Below are 22,500 nucleotides of genomic sequence, written 5' to 3'. Positions count from 1 at the left end.
GGCCACACAAGCTCACAGAACGGGACCACCAAATGCTGAAATGCGTAGCGTGTAAAAATCGTCAGTCCTCGGTTTCAACACTCACTACAGAGTTCCAAACTAACTCTGGTGTAAAGCTTGCTGCCATTGAACTCTGGAGCAGTGGACACGCGTTCTCTGGAGTGATGAATAACTCTTCACCATCAAATCAAATTGTATTTGTCACATGCGCCGAATACAACAGATGTAGACCTTACAGGGAAATGCTTGATTACAAGCCCTTAACCAACAATGCAGTTTTAAGAAAAATAAGTGTTAAGTAAAAAATTGATAAATACAAAATAATTAAAGAGCAGCAGTAAAATAACAGTAGCGAGGCTATGTACAGGGGGTACCGGTACAGAGTCAATGTGGTTAGTCGAGGTAATATGTACATGTAGGTAGAGTTAAAGTGACTATGCATAGATAATAAACAGAGAGTAGCAGCAGTGTAAAAGAGGGGGGGGGGGGGGGGGGGGGACAATGGAAATATTCCGGATAGCCATTTGATTAGCTGTTCAGGAGTCTTATGGCTTGGGGGTAAAAAGCTGTTAAGAAGCCATTTGGACCTAGACTTGGCGCTCCGGTACCGCTTGTCGTGCGGTAGCAGAGAGAAAAGTCTATGACTAGGGTGGCTGGAGTCTTTGACAATTTTAGGGCCTTCCTCTGACACAGCCTGGTATAGAGGTCCTGGATGGCAGGAAGCTTTGCCACAGTGATGTAATGGGCCTACGCACTACCCTCTGTAGTGCCATCAGCGTGGCAGATGTAACAACACATCTGCCACGCTGATCCTCAACACGGGGGCCACTCAGGGGTGTGTGCTCAGTCCCCTCCTGTACTCTCTGTTCACTAATGACTGCTTGGCCAGGCACGACTCCAACACCATCATTAAGCACTTCATGGCTACAGACGTGAGTGCTACGGGTCGGTAGTCATTTAGGCAGGTTACCTTAGTGTTCTTGGGCAGAGGGACTATGGTGGTCTGCTTGGAACATGTTGGTATTACAGACTAAGTCAGGGACAGGTTTAAAAAGTATGAGAAGACACTTGCCAGTTGGTCAGCGCATGCTCGGAGTACACGTCCTGGTAATCCGTCTGGCCCTCCGGCCTTGTGAATGTTGACCTGTTATAAGGTCTTACTCACATTGGCTACGGAGAGCGTGATCACACAGTCATCCGAAACAGCTGATGCTCTCATGCATGCTTCAGTGTTGCTTGCCTCGAAGCGAGGTTCATCGGAGTGCATAGCGGGAATTCTTATAAGTGTCCGGGTTAGTGTCCTGCTCCTTGAAAGCGGCAGCTCTACCCTTTAGCTCAGTGTGGATGTTGCCTGTAATCCATGACTTCTGGTTGGGGTATGTTGGTACGGTCACTGTGGGGACGACTTCATCGATGCACTTATTGATGAAGCCAGTGACTGATGTGGTGTACTCCTCAATGCCATCGGAAGAATCCCGGAACATATTCCAGTCTGTGCTAGCAAAACAGTCCTGTAGCTTAGCATCTGCGTCATCTGACCACTTCTTTATTGACCGAGTCACTGGTGCTTCCTGGTTTAGGTTTAGCTTGTAAGCAGGAATCAGGAGGATAGAGTTATCGTCAGATTTGACAAATGGAGGGCGAAGGAGAGCATTTTACGCATCTCTGTGTGTGGAGTAAAGGTGGTCTAGAGTTTATTTTCCTCTTGTTGCACATTTAACATGCTGGTAGAAATTAGGTAGAACAGATTTAAATTTCCCTGCATTAAAGTCCCCGGCCACTAGGAGCGCCACCTATGGCCTTATACAGCTCATTGAGTGTGGTCTTACCTCAGGCGAGCAAAACCTAGAGACTTCCTTAATATTAGATTTCGTGCACCAGCTGTTGTTTACAAATATACATTTTCTATCTTGCCGATGCAGAGTATATATCGCCAGCTGTATGTTATCCATGTCGTCGTTCAGCCACGACTAAGTGAAACATAAGATATTACAGTTTTTAATGTCCCGTTGGTAGAATATCTGTGATCTTAGTTCGTCTATTTTGTTATCCAATGATTGTAAATTGGCTAATAGGACTGATGGTAGAGGCAGATTACCCACTCGCCGTCGGATCCTTACAAGGCACCCCGACCTACGTCCTCGATATCTGTCTCTTTCTCATGCGAATGACAGGGATTTGGGCCTTGTCGGGTGTCTGAGGAAAGTCCTTTGCGTCCGAATCGTTAAAGAAAATATCTTTGTCCAGTACGAGGTGAGTAATTGCTGTCCTGATATCCAGAAGCTCTTTTTGGTCATAAGAGACAGAGGCAGACACATTATGTACAAAATAAGTTGGTTAGGAGCCCGTAAAACGGCAGCCATCTCCTCCGGCACCATTCTGTGTCTCTGGCAGTCCTATGGGCGAATCTGGGTTTGGCGGATGCCAGGAGAACGCTACCTGCCCCAATGCATAGTGCCAACTGTAAAGTTTGGTGGAGGAGGAATAATGGTCTGGGGCTGTTTTTCATGGTTCGGGCTAGGCCCCTTAGTTTCAGTAAGGGAAAATCTTAACGCTGCAGCATAGTTGCAATTCTGTGCTTCCAACTTTGTGGCAACAGTTTGGGGAAGGCCCTTTTCTGTTTCATGACAATGCCCCCATGTAGAAAGTGAGGTCCATAAAGAAATGGTTTGTCAAGATTGGTGTGGAAGAACTTGACTGGCCTGCAGAGAGCCCTGACATCAACCCCATCGAACACCATTGGGATGAATTGGAACGCTGACTGCGAGCCAGGCCTAATCGCCCAACATCAGTGCCCGACCTCACTAATGTTCTAGTGGCTGAATGGAAGCAAGTCCCTGCAGCAATGTTCCAACATCTAGTGGAAAGCCTTCCCAGAACAGTGGAGGCTGTTATAGCAGCAAAGGGGGGACTAACTCCATATTAATGCCCATGATTTTTTTTTTCTATGGTCAATAATATCAAAGGCTGCAATGAAATCTAACAGTACAGCTCCCACAATCTTCTTATTATCAATTTCTTTCAACCAATGATCAGTCATTTGTGTCAGTGCAGTACATGTTGAGTGCCCTTCTCTATAAGCATGCTGAAAGTCTGTTGTTAATTTGTTTACAGAGAAATAGCATTGTATTTGGTCAAACACCATTTTTTCCAACAGTTTGCTAAGAGCTGGCAGCAAGCTGACATGTCTGCTGTTAGAACCAGTAAAGGCTGGCTTTACCATTCTTGGGTAGCGGAATGACTTTAGCTTCCCTCCAGGCCTGAGGACAAAGACTTTCCTCTAGGCTCTGATTAAAGATATGACAGATAGGAGTGGCTATAGAGTCAGCTACCATCCTCAGTAGCTATCCATCTAAATTGTCGATGCCAGGAAGTTTGTCATTATTGATCAATAACAATCATTTTTCCACCTCTCCTACACTAACTTTACAAAACTCAAACTTCCGATGCTTTTCTTTCATTATTTTTGTTTTTTTATGCATGAGTACGATGGCTCACTGGTCATTGTTGGCATTTCCTGCCTAAGTTTGCCCACTTTGCCAATGAAGTAATCATTAAAATAATTGGCAACATCAAATGAAAAAGCCATCTGATTTGATGAAAGATGGAGTTGAATTTGTCTTTCTGCCCATAATTCCATTTAAAGTACTCCAAAGTTTTTGATCTTGGCTTCATAATACAGTTTCTTCTTCTTTTTGTTGAGTTTAGTCACATCATTTCTCAATTTGCAGTAAGTCAGCCAGTCAGATGTGCAGCCAGACTTATTAGCCACTCCTTTTGCCCCGTCTCTTTCAACCAGACAGTTTTTCAATTCCTCATCAATCCATGGAGCCTTAACAGTTCTAAAAAATCAAATAAAATCAAATGTTATTTGTCACATGCGCCGAATATAACAGGTGTAGACCTTACAGTGAAATGCTTACTTACAAGCCCTTAACCAACAATGCAGTTTTAAGAAAGAATACCAACAACATCAAAAATCACAAAAAAATACGGCAGCCATCCCTTCCGGTGAAATCTCGTCAATCCGTCAATCTGGCGCCATTTCATCAATTCTAACAGTCCGTGTCTTAACAGGTGCATGTTTATCAATAATTGGAAGAAGCAATTTCATAAATTCATCAAGTGCAGCGTCTGGATGCTCCTTATTAATCACATCAGACCAACAAATATTTTTAACATCATCCACATAAGAGTCAGAGCAAAATCTTTTGTATAATCTCTTATACACTATTTTAGGCCCAGCTTTTGGAACTTTGGCTTTCCTGGATATAGCCACTATATTGTGATCACTACATCCAATGGGTATAGATACAGCTTTAGAACAAAGTTCTACAGTATTAGTAAAAATATGATCAATACATGTGGATGATCTTGTTCCTGTAGTGTTTGTAAACACCTTGGTAGGTTGATTAATAACCTGAACCAGATTACAGGCACTGGTTACAGTGAGAAGCTTCCTCTTGAGCGGACAGCTTGATGAAAACCAGTCAATATTCAGGTTCCCAAGAAAGTACACCTCTGTATTTACATCACATACACTATCAAGCATTTCACACATATTATTTAGATACTGACTGTTAGCACTTGGTAGCCTATAGCAACACCCCAAAAGAAAAGGCTTTAGATGTGCCAGGTGAACCTGCAACCAGAACACCTCAATAACACTTGACATATGATTTTCTCTAAGCATTACAGGGATATGGCTCTGAATATATACTGCAACACCTCCCCCATAAGCATTCCTGTCTCTTCTATAGATGTTATATCCTTGTATGGCTACTGCTGTATCATCAAATGAATTATCTAAGTGAGTCTCAGAAATGGCTAATACTGTATGTGAATGTTAGCAAGTTATTGATTTCATTAACCTTATTTCTAAGGCTACATATATTAATATGGGATATGTTCAGCCCTTTCCTGGGTAGCTTATCAGATATATACATAATATGGAAAAGAGCAAACAAAGCAAGAGAAAACAATATACATTCAGCAGTCCATTAATCAGCTGGTGTGTGTGTGTGTGCTGCGGGGTTGAAGCTACGAACCCATAGGCTTGGCTCTCTCATCCCTTCCAGGCTTCTGGGAGGGAGGGTGGACAATGAGCCTGTCATAGCAGATGTATGCAATGTCCTCATGCGCTCTGGCAGCTTTCATGGCAGGGATAAGTTCTTTCCTCTTCTGGTGCACAGCTTCAGGATAGTCCTCGTTGAGGAAGATTTCGTTCCTCTCAAGTTCTTGACACTTTGCAGAACAGCTACCTTGTCCTTGAACCTCAGGAACTTGACCACTATCGGGCCTGTCACCTGTGCCGGTGGTGGGTTTTCCAGTCCTGTGGGTGCGCTCCACCTCAATCTTCCTGTGGTCCATCTTCAGTTCCTCCTAGTTCATTTATCTCACTTTGTCCTCAGACACTGTCCAGGTCTCATGTGGAGATTCTGCAATTCCGTCCACAACAATGTGGTTCCGCCTTGAATGTTCCTCGAGATAATCTGATTTCTCCGTCATTGTTATCATGGATTCACATACAGAACTGATGTCCTCTCTCAATGATTTACAGATCGCTGTCATCTTGCCGTTCTCCTGTTTAAACTCATCGAGCTGACCCTGGGAGAACTGCAAACTGTTCTTCAGGTCCTGGACCTTAGTTGACTCCACCAATATTTGGATAAAACACTTTAAGCTATTTTCTTGTTGTAACAACTGTTTGTAGAACTCTTTTAGTTTTTTTAAAGATCCTCCACCTGTGATAGAAGACACCACTGTCCTCAATGGTACTCCCGCCGGCTTTGGTAGCAACATAGGTTACATTGTTACTCCTCGCAGTTCCAGACAGTTCAGGTCGCAGGGAAGATTGGAAACAACAACAACAAACTGCAGGGATCTAGACAGCCACAAGCCCAGGACAATCCACGGTCCCAGCTACAATGGCCAACCGCGTCGTGGGCTGCGTTCAAGCCCTCAAGAAAACACTGCTAGCTTGATAGGCAGCTAGCTAGCAGCTAGGCTAGCTGCTACGCCAAACAGCTCCACAGACCCTTGGTCAGCAGGATCACTGGACAGATAGTAGTGGTCCCAGTAACTGATACCAACAGCTCCTCAGACCCAGCCTTGGTCAGCAGGATCCCTGGACAGATAGTAGTGGTCCCAGTAACTGATACCAACAGCTCCTCAGACCCAGCCTTGGTCAGCAGGATCACTGGACAGATAGTAGTGGTCCCAGTAACTGATACCAACAGCTCCTCAGACCCGGCCTTGGTCAGCAGGATCACTGGACAGATAGTAGTGGTCCCAGTAACTGATACCAACAGCTCCTCAGACCCGGCCTTGGTCAGCAGGATCACTGGACAGATAGTAGTGGTCCCAGTAACTGATACCAACAGCTCCTCAGACCCAGCCTTGGTCAGCAGGATCACTGGACAGATAGTAGTGGTCCCAGTAACTGATACCAACAGCTCCTCAGACCCGGCCTTGGTCAGCAGGATCACTGGACAGATAGTAGTGGTCCCAGTAACTGATACCAACAGCTCCTCAGACCCGGCCTTGGTCAGCAGGATCACTGGACAGATAGTAGTGGTCCCAGTAACTGATACCAACAGCTCCTCAGACCCGGCCTTGGTCAGCAGGATCACTGGACAGATAGTAGTGGTCCCAGTAACTGATACCAACAGCTCCTCAGACCCAGCCTTGGTCAGCAGGATCACTGGACAGATAGTAGTGGTCCCAGTAACTGATACCAACAGCTCCTCAGACCCAGCCTTGGTTAGCAGGATCACTGGACAGATAGTAGTGGTCCCAGTAACTGATACCAACAGCTCCTCAGACCCAGCCTTGGTCAGCAGGATCACTGGACAGATAGTAGTGGTCCCAGTAACTGATACCAACAGCTCCTCAGACCCGGCCTTGGTCAGCAGGATCACTGGACAGATAGTAGTGGTCCCAGTAACTGATACCAACAGCTCCTCAGACCCGGCCTTGGTCAGCAGGATCACTGGACAGATAGTAGTGGTCCCAGTAACTGATACCAACAGCTCCTCAGACCCAGCCTTGGTCAGCAGGATCACTGGACAGATAGTAGTGGTCCCAGTAACTGATACCAACAGCTCCTCAGACCCAGCCTTGGTCAGCAGGATCACTGGACAGATAGTAGTGGTCCCAGTAACTGATACCAACAGCTCCTCAGACCCAGCCTTGGTCAGCAGGATCACTGGACAGATAGTAGAGGTCCCAGCAACTGATGCCAACTGGGATCCAAACTCAAAAGGTAGCTAGCTAGTAACTTTTTCAATAGACTTTCCAAAACAACCAACTTTCCAAAACAACAAACCGAGCTCTCCCTTGTTCCGCATGTGGTGGAAATTCAACACCAGGGACACCTGAAGTCAATATTAAATGAATCACTCTTTATTTTCAGTTAACTGGAGAGGTTACAACAAACACTACACACTCAGTACAGGTCAATCAGAATCTCCTCCAGGGCGGTCCCTTCAGTTCGCTTATATATTGCTTACACAGACAAGTTATATTTGCATGATTTACATTATTCATTATTCATCATTAACGTTGGTTCATGCATATGACTGACCAATACCTCACGAGGCTTCTTCTCTCCAAGCTGAGACCTTGAAACTGAGATACCCCTTTCGGTTCTCAAAGCAATGTTCTGTGCGGACTGCCAAATTGCTTATACAGTGATAGTGAGGATTCCTCCCATGCACGATCAATCAGTCACTGGCATGAACCCAGCCGAATTGGTTATTAGAAAAGCAGCATTTATGCTAAACATACGATCTGTGTACAATCTGATACACACAAACATAACATTTTCCCTCACACCCGTTCAACAGGAAGTGAACAGCGATGACAGGAAGGGGGAGGCTTTCGCGGAACAAGGGAGACATACTTTTGGTCATGTAGTGTAGCTAGCTAGCTTTCAATAATGTATCAATATGACCTGACTAGTTAAAATACCTGCTGGCTAACATACCTGACTAGCTAAAATACCTGCTGGCTAACATTAGCTCGCTAGCATTTGAGGGCTGATAACCAAACAACATGACTGACTCTGTTCTCATAAAAGTTTGTGTAGTGCAAAAATAAATGAAGGATCCCACTATGGTGGGAATTCCTGTCATATCTGACTAGTGCAGTACTGCCTGTCCATGTGCTAGCTAACCTCAACAAACCCAGACGTGTCAGCATTCAGCAATGATCAGCTGGTGGTTGCATAGTAACGGTGTCACCAGCCCAAATCTAATCAGGCAAGCACCAGTTGTGAAACTTGTCTGCGCTGGCCCGTGTTTCCCCCTACCTGGCTGGAATTTGGCCCTGATTTAAAGTGCCAATGGAAACGGTGTGTGTGTGTTCCCAGGTGTCTCTGGGTCTGGCTGCGTCTCCTCTCACCAACCTGGAGGCTGTCCGGCTGTTCTGTCGCTGTGCTGCATTGGGCGTAACCGTTGGCTACCTTTACACCTTGTCCTTCTACGCCACCTGTCTGGTTGCCACAGGTTACCTGGAGACAGGTTACAGACACGGGTGTTTCTGTCGCCGTGTCCCCAAGAAGGGAGCGCTGGACACCAAGCCTCGCTGGTACCGCTGTCTCATGTACACACGGTACCAGGACGAGACACACTCACAAACTCACACACACACACCCAACTCTACACACACACACACACCTAATGCTGCGCACGCATACACACATACAGCGAATCCTGCACACGCACACGCTCACACACATACTCCCAACACTACACACACACATGATCATACACCTAACACTACACACGCTCACACACACACTCCCAACACTACACACATACATGCTCACACACACACTCCAAATACACACACCCCGACCCCCATCTCTGAACTGCGACCCCAGGACTCACACTTGTTGCTAGGCTGCGTGCAGCGTTGCTATGGAGACTGGATCACCAACACCTATGTGAAGCCCTTCATGGTTCTGCTCTACCTCGTATACATCTCCTTTGGCCTGATGGGCTTTCTACAGGTAACACACACACACACAGGCACACACACACACAGGCACACACACTCTACTGAGTCAACTAACTACTGATTCAACTGACTAACTCTACTAACTCTACTAACTCTACTAACTCTACTGACTACTAACTCTACTGACTACTAACTCTACTGACTCTACTAACTCTACTGACTACTAACTCCACTGACTACTAACTCTACTGACTACTAACTCTACTGACTCTACTAACTCTACTGACTACTAACTCTACTGACTACTAACTCTACTAACTCTACTGACTCTACTGACTCTACTGACTACTAACCCTACTGACTACTAACCCTACTGACTACTAACTCTACTGACTACTAACTCTACTGAGTCTACTAACTCTACTAACTCTACTGACTACTAACTCTACTGACTACTAACTCTACTGAGTCTACTAACTCTACTAACTCTACTGACTACTAACTCTACTGACTACTAACTCTACTGACTCTACTAACTCTACTGACTACTAACTCTACTGACTACTAACTCTACTGACTACTAACTCTACTGACTCTACTGACTACTAACTCTACTGACTACTAACTCTACTGACTACTAACTCTACTGACTACTAACTCTACTAACTCTGCTAACTCTACTGACTACTAACTCCACTGACTACTAACTCTACTGACTCTACTGACTACTAACTCTACTGACTCTACTAACTCTACTGACTACTAACTCTACTGACTACTAACTCTACTGACTACTGACTCTACTGACTCTACTGACTACTAACTCTACTGACTACTAACTCTACTGACTATTAACTCTACTAACTCTGCTAACTCTACTGACTACTAACTCCACTGACTACTAACTCTACTGACTACTAACTCTACTGACTACTAACTCTACTGACTGCTAACTTTAATAACTCTACTACACTACTAACTCTACTAACTCTACTGGCTACTAACTCTACTGACTACTAACTCTACTGACTACTAACTCTACTGACTACTAACTCTACTGACTCTACTAACTCTACTGACTACTAACTCTACTGACTACTAACTCTACTGACTACTAACTCTACTGACTACTAACTACTAACTCTACTGACTACTAACTCTACTGACTACTAACTCTACTGACTACTAACTACTAACTCTACTGACTACTAACTCTACTGACTACTAACTATACTGACTACTAACTACTAACTCTACTGACTCTACTAACTCTACTGACTACTAACTACTAACTCTACTGACTCTACTAACTCTACTGACTACTAACTCTACTGACTCTGCTGACTACTAACCATACTGACTACTAACTCTACTGACTACTAACTTTAATAACTCTACTACACTACTAACTATACTGGCTACTAACTCTACTGACTACTAACTCTACTGACTACTAACTCTACTGACTACTAACTCTACTGAATGTTAACTCTAATAATCCTACTGACTACTAACTCTACTAACTCTGTTAACTCTACTGGCTACTAACTCTGCTAACTCTACTGACTACTAACTCTACTGGCTACTAACTCTACTGGCTACTAACTCTACTAACTACTAACTCTACTGGCTACTAACTCTACTGACTATTAACTCCAACACTGCTGATTACTAACTCTACTAACTCTACTGACTACTACCTCTACTGACTACTAACTCAACTGACTACTAACTCTGCTAACTACTACTGACTACTTACTTAACTCTACTGACTCTACTGACTACTAACTCTACTGACTACTAACTCTACTGACTACTAACTCTACTGACTACTAACTCTACTAACTCTACTGACTACTAACTCTACTGACTACTAACTCTACTACACTACTAACTCTACTGACTACTAACTCTGCTAACTACCACTGACTACTTACTTAACTCTACTGACTCTACTGACTACTAACTCTACTGGCACTACAGATTACTAAGTCAACTGACTACTAACTCTACTAACTACTGACTACTAACTCTACACTGACTAATGACTTTACTAACGCTACTGACTCTACTGACTACTAACGCTACTGACTCCACTGACTACTAACGTTAAGAATTCTACTAACTCTAACCCCCAACAGTTATTAAGAATATATATAATATATAATATCATTTGTGTTGCAGGTGAGCCAGGGATCGGAGCCCAGTTCTCTGGTTGCTATGGATACAGGGACGTTGTTGTACGCTCGCGCCCAGCAGCGCTACTTCTCCTCCTACTCTCCTGTGATTGGCTTCTATGTCTATGAGAGCGCCCCCTATTGGAACACCTCGGTACAGCGAGACCTGCTGGAGTATGCTAAAGGTACTGACCTCTGACCTTTAACCCTGCTGGAGTACACTAAAGGGACTGACCTCTGACCTTTAACCCTGCTGGAGTACACTAAAGGTACTGACCTCTGACCCCTAACCCTGCTGGAGTACACTAAAGGGACTGACCTCTGACCTCCAACACTAACCCTAACCCTAACTCTGCTGGAGTACGCTAAAGGTACTGACCTCTGACCTTTAACCCTAACCCAGGGTTTCCAAAACTCGGTCCTGGGGTGCACGATTTGTTTTTTGCCCTAGCACTACACAGCTGATTCAAAGAATCAACTCATCATCCAGCTTTTATTATTTGAATCAGCTGTGTAGTGCTAGGTCAAAAAACAAAACGTGCACCCCTTGGGGTCCCCAGGACCGAGTTTGGAAAACACTGCCCTAACCCTATCCCTCCTTGAGCACGCTAAAGGTGTACTGACCTCTGACCCCTAACCTTGCTTGAGAACCTTAAAAGTACTAACCCTAAAGGCCATGATACACTGGCAATTTGTTGAGGCAATATTCCCAGGCAATGTTGCTGGCAACCAGATGGGGTATGATACACTGGAGCAGTGATGGGCAACAAGCAACATGGACATGAAGAATAGATTTCAGATAAAGCATAGATCCATTTCTAAATGAAATGTCCCATTTATTAATGTACGCCTTCAGAAAGTATTCACACCCCTGGACTTATTCCACATGTTGTTGTGTTCCAGCCTCAATTCAAAATTGATTACATATATCTTTTTCTCACCCATCTACACACAATACCCCATAATGAAACAGTGAAAACATGTTATTGAAAATGAAATACAGAAATATCTCATTTGCATAAGTATTCACACCTCTTTGCTCTGCAACTCCAAATTGAGCTCAGGTGAATCCAATTTCCTTTGATCATCCTTGAGATGTCACTACAACTTGTGGCCAATTCAATTGTTTGGACATGATTTAGAAACACCTGTCTGTATAAGGTCAACATGTCAGAGCAGAAACTATACCATGAAGTCCAAGGAACGCTCTGTAGATCTCTGAGATATAATTGTGATGAGGCGTGTATCTGAGGAAGGGTATAAAACAATTTCTAGAGTGTTGAAAGTTTCCAAGAGCCCAGTGGTCTCCATCATCGGGAAATTAAAAAGAAATATGGAACTACCCAGACTGCCTAGAGCTGGCAATCCACCCAAACTCAGCAACTGGGCAAGAAGGACCTTGGTCAGGGAGGTGACCAAGAACCCAATGACCACTCTGACAGAACTACAGAGTTCCTTGGCTGAGATGGGAGAACCTGCCAGAAGGACAACAGTCTCTACAGCACTTCACCAATCTGGACTTTATGGGAGAGTGGCCAGACGGAAGCCACTCCCCAGTAAAAGACACATGACAACCCGCATGGAGTTTGCCAAAAGGCACCTTAAGGACTCTCATACCAGGAGAAACAAGATTCTCTGGTCTGATGAAACCAAGATTGAACTCTTTGGCCTGAATGCCAAGCGCCATGTCTGGAGGAAACCTGGCACCATCCCTACAGTGAAGCATGGGGATGGCATCATGCTATGGGGATGTCTTTCAGCGGTAGGGACTAGGAGACTAGTCAGGATTGCGGGAAAGATGAACAGAGCAAAATACAGAGAGATCCTTGATGAAAACCTGCTCCAGAGTGCTCAGGACCTCAGACTGGGGGTGAAGGTTCACCTTCTAACAGGACAACGACCCTAAGCACACAGGCAAGACAACGCAGGAGTGGCTTCGGGACAAGTTTCTGAATGTCCTTGAGTGGCCCAGCCAGAGGCCGGACTTGAACCCGATCAAACATCTCTGGAGAGACCTGAAAATAGCTGTGCAGCAACACTCCCCATCCAACCTGACAGAGCTTGAGAGGATCTGCAGAGAAGAATGGGAGAAACTCCCCAAATACAGGTGTGCCAAGCTTGTAGCATCATACCCAAGAAGATGTAAGGCTGTAATCGCTGCCTAAGGTGCTTCAACAAAGTACTGAGTAAAGGGTCAGAATACTTACAGAGGCTTGCGAAAGTACTCAACCTGCTTGGCATTTTTCCTATTTTGTTGCCTTACAACCTGGAATAAAAATTGTGATTTTTGGGGGGTTTGTATCATTTGATTTACACAACATGCCTACCACTTTGAAGATGCAAAATATTTTTTATTGTGAAACAAACAAGAAATAAGACCAAACAAAACAGAAAACTTGAGTGCGCATAACTATAGCTTTTTTCTGGCCACTCTTCCGTAAAGCCCAGCTCTATGGAGTGTACGGCTTAAAGTGGTCCTATGGACAGATACTCCAATCTCCGCAGTGGAGCTTTGCAGCTCCTTCAGGGTTATCTTTGGTCTCTTTGTTGCCTCTCTGATTAATGCCCTCCTTGCCTGGTCCGTGAGTTTTGGTGGGCGGCACTCTCTTGGCAGGTTTGTTGTGGTGCCATATTCTTTCCATTTTTTAATAATGAATTTAATGGTGCTCCGTCGGATGTTCAAAGTTTCTGATATTTTTTTAGAACCCAACCCTGACCTGTTTGGAGAGCTCCTTGGTCTTCATGGTGCCGCTTGCTTGGTGGTGCCCCTTGCTTAGTGATGTTGCAGACTCTGGGACCTTTCAGAACAGGTGTATATACAGTGGGGGGAAAAAGTATTTAGTCAGCCACCAATTGTGCAAGTTCTCCCACTTAAAAAGATGAGAGAGGCCTGTAATTTTCATCATAGGTACACGTCAACTATGACAGACAAAATGAGAAAGAAAAATCCAGAAAATCACATTGTAGGATTTTTAATGAATTTATTTGCAAATTATGGTGGAAAATAAGTATTTGGTCAATAACAAAAGTTTCTCAATACTTTGTTATATACCCTTTGTTGGCAATGACACAGGTCAAACGTTTTCTGTAAGTCTTCACTAGGTTTTCACACACTGTTGCTGGTATTTTGGCCCATTCCTCCATGCAGATCTCCTCTAGAGCAGTGATGTTTTGGGGCTGTCGCTGGGCAACACGGACTTTCAACTCCCTCCAAAGATTTTCTATGGGGTTGAGATCTGGAGACTGGCTAGGCCACTCCAGGACCTTGAAATGCTTCTTACGAAGCCACTCCTTCATTGCCCGGGCGGTGTGTTTGGGATCATTGTCATGCTGAAAGACCCAGCCACGTTTCATCTTCAATGCCCTTGCTGATGGAAGGAGGTTTTCACTCAAAGTCTCACGATACATGGCCCCATTCATTCTTTCCTTTACACGGATCAGTCGTCCTGGTCCCTTTGCAGAAAAACAGCCCCAAAGCATGATGTTTCCACCCCCATGCTTCACAGTAGGTATGGTGTTCTTTGGATGCAACTCAGCATTCTTTGTCCTCCAAACACGACGAGTTGAGTTTTTACCAAAAAGTTATATTTTGGTTTCATCTGACCATATGACATTCTCCCAATCCTCTTCTGGATCATCCAAATGCAATCTAGCAAACTTCAGACGGGCCTGGACATGTACTGGCTTAAGCAGGGGGACACGTCTGGCACTGCAGGATTTGAGTCCCTGGCGGCGTAGTGTGTTACTGATGGTAGGCTTTGTTACTTTGGTCCCAGCTCTCTGCAGGTCATTCACTAGGTCCCCCCGTGTGGTTCTGGGATTTTTGCTCACCGTTCTTGTGATCATTTTGACCCCACGGGGTGAGATCTTGCGTGGAGCCCCAGATCGAGGGAGATTATCAGTGGTCTTGTATGTCTTCCATTTCCTAATAATTGCTCCCACAGTTGATTTCTTCAAACCAAGCTGCTTACCTATTGCAGATTCAGTCTTCCCAGCCTGGTGCAGGTCTACAATTTTGTTTCTGGTGTCCTTTGACAGCTCTTTGGTCTTGGCCATAGTGGAGTTTGGAGTGTGACTGTTTGAGGTTGTGGACAGGTGTCTTTTATACTGATAACAAGTTCAAACAGGTGCCATTAATACAGGTAACGAGTGGAGGACAGAGGAGCCTCTTAAAGAAGAAGTTACAGATCTGTGAGAGCCAGAAATCTTGCTTGTTTGTAGGTGCCCAAATACTTATTTTCCACCATAATTTGCAAATAAATTCATTAAAAATCCTACAATGTGATTTTCTGGAGAAATAAAATCTCAATTTGTCTGTCATAGTTGACGTGTACCTATGATGAAAATTACAGGCCTCTCTCATCTTTTTAAGTGGGAGAACTTGCACAATTGGTGGCTGACTAAATACTTTTTTTGACTTCTGAAGGTAATTGGTTGCACCAGATCTTATTTAGGGGCTTCATAGCAAAGGGGGTGAATACATATGCATGACCACTTTTCCGTTATATATTTTTTGAGCATTCTTTTGAAACAAGTTATTTTTTTACCAATTTGGACTATTTTGTGTATGTCCATTACATGAAATCCAAATAAAAATCCATTTAAATTACAGGTTGTAATGCAACAAAATAGGAAAAACGCCAAGGGGATGAATACTTTTGCAAGGCACTATAAGTAAATGTGATATTTCAGTTTTGTATATATATATATAAAAACCTGTTTTTGCTTTGTCATTATGGGGTATTGTATGTAGATTGATGAGGATTATTATTTGTTATATCCATTTTAGAATAAGGCTGTAACATAACAAAATGTAGAAAAAGTCAAGGGGTCTGAAGACTTTCCTAATGCTCTGTATTAAGCCATGGAGCACGTTCTGATTGGCCAGTGAGGGGCCAAGCCTCGACACACCCACAACTTGTTTATTCATCAAAACCCAGTCCTTTCACGCCAATGCCAGCATCTGTGCCGATAATTGTGCTTGTGAAAATAGCACAAATATTTCTGACACACCCCTGAACCACCCAGCGCTTAGATTGACCATTCCGTTAGGTTTGTTAAAATAGAGACATTCCTCTTTTTTTTTTCTTCACATCAAGTTATTAATTCATAGAAAACATTTATAAATATATTTTAAAGGTCCCCCCCACCGGCAATCTGATAGCATGTAAAATCAATCATCAGATAAAAACAAATAAATATTGCATAGTAAATCTACTGAACAATACATCATATAGCCTCAAAAATAGTTTCAGATTATTGATACACGTTAAGGCCCATTGACTTGTCCAGAGTGGACACCTTGGCCCTGTCGTTCCTGGCCGTGGAGAGCTCCATGTTCCTTAAACGTGACCAGCCATTGTTGGTAACTGATGAGGTGGAATCCACCTTCCCACGGGGGGCCAGTATGAAAAAATAAATAAATAATGTATACACTCACTAACTATAAGTCGCTCTGGATAAGAAGCTAAATGACTAAAATGTAAAGTACAGAGATGACATCGTTGACTTTCCCCCAGAATTCAACCGCCCAAGGCATTTCCATTTCCAAAGGTCCCCTGTGGTACAGAACTCACATAATGGCGATGGACTAATACCCATGTGATGTCTTTTTTGATAGGTTCTATAGGAAGTTTTCAAATTAATTAATTGGTGATTTGGTTTTTAGATTATCCAATATATTTTTCCATACTGTCTCCCAATTTATTTGTCTGTCGGAAAGTGTAAAATCTTTTTTCCAATACAGTGGATAGAATTAATGGTTTTTGTGCGACTATAATAGAACTATAGATATCAGAAACAACTCTTTTTGAGGAGCGTTTGTCTGTTAGAAGTTTGACCAATGGGTGTACTGGTAATTCTGCTCCCCAGGGGACCCCATAGGCTCGCATGGATAGGCGGAGATTTCCTGGAAACTGAGGAGAATATGGATGGGGCCAACATAGATGAACTCTTAAACTCTGTTAAATCCAAGGTCCAGTCAAACGTTTGGACACACCTACTCATTAGTTTGGAAACACCTACTCATTAACAGGCATACCTTCTTAAAAGTTAATTTGTGGAATTTCTTTCCTTCTTAATGAGTTTGAGCCAATCAGTTGTGTTGTGACAAGGTAGGGGTGGTATACAGAAGATAGCCCTATTTGGTAAAAGACCAAGTCCATATTATGGCAAGAACAGCTCAAATCAAAATCAAATCAAATCAAATCAAATTGTATTTGTCACATACACGTGTTTAGCAGATGTTATAGCGGGTGTAGCGAAATGCTTGTGCACAAACTATAGTTTTACAAGTCGGTTAGGACATCTACTTTGTGCATGACACAAGTAATTTTTCCAACAATTGTTTACAGACAGACAAGGAGGCCTACAAACCTGACTCAGTTACACCAGCTCTGTCAAGAGGAATGGGCCAAAATTCACCCAACTTGTTGTGGGGAGCTTGTGGAAGGCTACCCGAAACGTTTGACCCAAGTTAAACAATTTAAAGGCAATGCTACCAAATACTAATTGAGTGTATGTAAACTTCTGACCCACTGGGAATGTGATGAAATAAATAAAAGCTGAAATAAATCATTCACTCTACTATTATTCTGACATTTCACATTCTTAAAATAAAGTGGTGATCCTAACTTACCTAAGACAGCGAATTTTTACTAGGATTAAATGTCAGGAATTGTGAAAGACTGATTTTAAATGTATTTGGCTAAGGTGTATGTAAACTTCCGACTTCAACTTTAATACACACAAAACTAGTAAGGAATGGAATTTAAGAAAATATACATATATGGACAAGCAATGACAGAGCGGCATGGACTATGATACAGTAGAATATTATAGAATACAGTATATACATATGAGATGAGTAGTGCAAGATATGTAAACATTTTTAAGTGACTAGTGTTCCATTTCTTAAAGTGGCCAGTGATTTCAATAGGCAGCACCAGCCTCTAATGTGCTAGTGATGGCTATTTAACAGTCTGATGGCCTTGAGATAGAAGCTGTTTTTCATTCTCTCGGTCCCAGCTTTGATGCACCTGTACTGACCTCGCCTTCTGGATGATAGCGGGGTGAACAGGCAGTGGCTCGGGTGGTTGATGTCTTTGATTATCTTTTTGGCCTTCCTGTGACATCGGGTGCTGTATGTGTCTTGGAGGGCGGGTAGTTTGCCCCCAATAATGCGTTCGGCAGACCGCACCACCCTCTGGAGAGCCCTGCGGTTGCGGGCAGTGCAGTTGCCGTACCAGGCGGTGATACAGCCCGACAGGATGCTCTCAATTGTGCATCTGTAAAAATGTGTGAGGGTTTTAGGTGCCAATATGAATTTCTTCAGCCTCCTGAGGTTGAAGAGGTTCTGTTTCACCTTCTTCACCACACTGTCTGCGTGGGTGGACCATTTCAGTTTGTCGGTGACGTGTACGCCAAGGAACTTGAAGCTTTCCACCTTCTCCACTGCGGTCCCGTCGATGTGGATAGGGGGGTGCACCCTCTTCTGTTTCCTGAAGTCCACGATCATCTCCTTTGTTTTGTTGATGTTGAGTGAGAGGTTATTTTCCTGGCACCACACTCCCAGAGAACTCACCTCCTCCCTGTAGGCGGTCTCGTCATTGTTGGTAATCAAGCCTACTACTGTTGTGTCGTCCACAAACTTGATGATTAAGTTGGAGGCGTGCTTGGCCACGCAGTCATGGATGAACAGGGAGTACAAGAGGGGGCTGAGCACGCACCCCTGTGGGGCCCCAGTGTTGCATCAGATGACCTGGCCTCCACAATCCCCCGACCTCAACCCAATTGAGATGGTTTGGGATGAGTCGGACCGGAGAGTGAAGGAAAAGCAGCCAACAAGTGCTCAGCATATTTGGGAACTCCTTCAAGACTGTTGGAAAAGTATTCCAGGTGAAGCTGGTTGAGAGAATGCCAAGAGTGTGCAAAGCTGTCATCAAGGCAAAGGGTGGCGATTTGAAGAACCTCAAATATAAAATATATTTAGATTTGTTTAACACTTTTTGGGTTACTACATATGTGTTATTTCATAGTTTTGATGTCTTCACTAATTCTACAATGTAGAAAATAGTAAAAATAAAGAAAAACCCTTGAATGAGTAGGTGTGTCCAAACGAATGAGTAGGTGTGTCCAAACTAATGAGTAGGTGTGTCCAAACCTTTGACTCGTACTGTATGTACTAACATATTGTAGTGAGGCAACATGAGACATTACTGATTAATGTGAGGCAACATGAGACATTAATGATCAACATTTCACTCCAAAACCGAAGTTGATTTTAGGTTTTATTTATTTTCTCTCGCTTCATCTCAACAATGGCCGCCATGTTTTCCGAAATATTTTAGACCGGCAGACTGATCACATGACTGATATCTGTGCTCTGATTGGAGGAACATAAAAATTACCCACTAGGTGGCGCTGCCAATCAAAACTCCCCAGATTATAAAAGGTTAAATTTTTGTCTCTAAAAATGGCCAGTGTATCACCATGGCCTTAACCGTATTCCCTCAAAGCTAATGGTCTTCTTTAAAATCTCTTTTAAAAACAAATGTGAATAAACTTGCTTTTGATTGATTGTTTTGATTGATTGTATGTCAAGTGATTTAAAGTATTCAAATAAATCAACAATCAAATCAAATACATTTTTATTTGTCACATGCGCGGAATACAACAGATAGACAGGTAGACCTTACCGTGAAATGTTACTTACGAGCTCTTAACCAACAGTGCAGAGTTTTAAAAAAAAATAGCTATTGGAAAAATAGTAACACAATAAAATAACAATAATGTGTCTATATACAGGGGGTACCGGTACCTAGTCAATGTGCAGGGGTACGAGGTAATTGAGATAATATGTACATGTAGGTAGAGTTATTAAAGTGACTATGCATAGAAAATAAACAGAGTAGCAGCAGCATGTGAAGAAATGTGAATGTGTGTGTGTGTGTGTGTTGGAGTGTCAGTGTAGTGTGTGTGTGTGTGTGTTGGAGTGTCAGTGTAGTGTGTGTGTGTGTTGGGGTGTCAGTGTAGTGTGTGTGTGTGTGTGTGTGTGTGTGTGTGTGTTGGAGTGTCCGTGTAGTGTGTGTGTGTGTGTTGGAGTGTCAGTGTAGTGTGTGTGTGTGTGTGTGTGTGTATGTTGGAGTGTCAGTGTAGTGTGTGTGTGTGTGTGTGTGTGTGTTGGAGTGTCAGTGTAGTGTGTGTGTGTGTGTGTTGGAGTGTCAGTGTAGTGTGTGTGTGTGTGTGTGTGTGTGTTGGAGTGTCAGTATAGTCTAATGGCTTGGGGGTAGAAGCTGTTAATAGTCTGGGTAGCCATGATTAGCTGTTCAGCAGTCTAATGGCTTGGGGGTAGAAGCTGCTAATAGTCTGGGTAGCCATGATTAGCTGTTCAGCAGTCTAATGGCTTGGGGGTAGAAGCTGCTAATAGTCTGGGTAGCCATGATTAGCTGTTCAGCAGTCTAATGGCTTGGGGGTAGAAGCTGCTAATAGTCTGGGTAGCCATGATTAGCTGTTCAGCAGTCTAATGGCTTGGGGGTAGAAGCTGCTAATAGTCTGGGTAGCCATGATTAGCTGTTCAGCAGTCTTATGGCTTGGGGGTAGAAGCTGCTAATAGTCTGGGTAGCCATGATTAGCTGTTCAGTAGTCTAATGGCTTGGGGGTAGAAGCTGCTAATAGTCTGGGTAGCCATGATTAGCTGTTCAGCAGTCTAATGGCTTGGGGGTAGAAGCTTCTAATAGTCTGGGTAGCCATGATTAGCTGTTCAGCAGTCTAATGGCTTGGGGGTAGAAGCTGCTAATAGTCTGGGTAGCCATGATTAGCTGTTCAGCAGTCTAATGGCTTGGGGGTAGAAGCTGCTAATAGTCTGGGTAGCCATGATTAGCTGTTCAGCAGTCTAATGGCTTGGGGGTAGAAGCTGCTAATAGTCTGGGTAGCCATGATTAGCTGTTCAGCAGTCTAATGGCTTGGGGGTAGAAGCTGCTAATAGTCTGGGTAGCCATGATTAGCTGTTCAGCAGTCTAATGGCTTGGGGGTAGAAGCTGCTAATAGTCTGGGTAGCCATGATTAGCTGTTCAGCAGTCTAATTGGCTTGGGGGTAGAAGCTGCTAATAGTCTGGGTAGCCATGATTAGCTGTTCAGCAGTCTAATGGCTTGGGGGTAGAAGCTGCTAATAGTCTGGGTAGCCATGATTAGCTGTTCAGCAGTCTAATGGCTTGGGGGTAGAAGCTGCTAATAGTCTGGGTAGCCATGATTAGCTGTTCAGCAGTCTAATGGCTTGGGGGTAGAAGCTGCTAATAGTCTGGGTAGCCATGATTAGCTGTTCAGCAGTCTAATGGCTTGGGGGTAGAAGCTGCTAATAGTCTGGGTAGCCATGATTAGCTGTTCAGCAGTCTAATGGCTTGGGGGTAGAAGCTGCTAATAGTCTGGGTAGCCATGATTAGCTGTTCAGCAGTCTAATGGCTTGGGGGTAGAAGCTGCTAATAGTCTGGGTAGCCATGATTAGCTGTTCAGCAGTCTAATGGCTTGGGGGTAGAAGCTGCTAATAGTCTGGTAGCCATGATTAGCTGTTCAGCAGTCTAATGGCTTGGGGGTAGAAGCTGCTAATAGTCTGGGGTAGCCATGATTAGCTGTTCAGCAGTCTAATGGCTTGGGGGTAGAAGCTGCTAATAGTCTGGGTAGCCATGATTAGCTGTTCAGCAGTCTAATGGCTTGGGGGTAGAAGCTGCTAATAGTCTGGGTAGCCATGATTAGCTGTTCAGCAGTCTAATGGCTTGGGGGTAGAAGCTGCTAATAGTCTGGGTAGCCATGATTAGCTGTTCAGCAGTCTAATGGCTTGGGGGTAGAAGCTGCTAATAGTCTGGGTAGCCATGATTAGCTGTTCAGCAGTCTTATGGCTTGGGGGTAGAAGCTGCTAATAGTCTGGGTAGCCATGATTAGCTGTTCAGCAGTCTAATGGCTTGGGGGTAGAAGCTGCTAATAGTCTGGGTAGCCATGATTAGCTGTTCAGCAGTCTAATGGCTTGGGGGTAGAAGCTGCTAATAGTCTGGGTAGCCATGATTAGCTGTTCAGCAGTCTTATGGCTTGGGGGTAGAAGCTGCTAATAGTCTGGGTAGCCATGATTAGCTGTTCAGCAGTCTAATGGCTTGGGGGTAGAAGCTGCTAATAGTCTGGGTAGCCATGATTAGCTGTTCAGCAGTCTAATGGCTTGGGGGGTAGAAGCTGCTAATAGTCTGGGTAGCCATGATTAGCTGTTCAGCAGTCTAATGGCTTGGGGGTAGAAGCTGTTAATAGTCTGGGTAGCCATGATTAGCTGTTCAGCAGTCTAATGGCTTGGGGGTAGAAGCTGTTAATAGTCTGGGTAGCC

The 22,500-nt window shown here is 43.9% G+C and overlaps 1 protein-coding gene across 1 annotated transcript in view; it reads left to right on the top strand.

The window, feature by feature from the left end:
* The window catches only part of ptchd1 (patched domain containing 1), a gene marked incomplete at both ends in the record, with an annotated part of 76,461 nt that overhangs the window by 51,872 nt on the left and 2,089 nt on the right, over window positions 1–22,500 (top strand). The window contains 3 exons of the mRNA XM_084140436.1: window positions 8,372–8,631; window positions 8,851–9,013; window positions 11,146–11,323. Coding sequence (XP_083996562.1) covers window positions 8,372–8,631; window positions 8,851–9,013; window positions 11,146–11,323 — 601 coding nt within the window. The remainder of the gene's footprint in view (window positions 1–8,371; window positions 8,632–8,850; window positions 9,014–11,145; window positions 11,324–22,500) is intronic.

The sequence above is a fragment of the Coregonus lavaretus genome (assembly GCF_964263955.1).
Source record: "Coregonus lavaretus genome assembly, chromosome: 2".
NCBI lineage: Eukaryota > Metazoa > Chordata > Actinopteri > Salmoniformes > Salmonidae > Coregonus > Coregonus lavaretus.
Note: the sequence above shows the minus strand (reverse complement) of the source record. Positions and strands in the feature narration are given on the sequence as shown.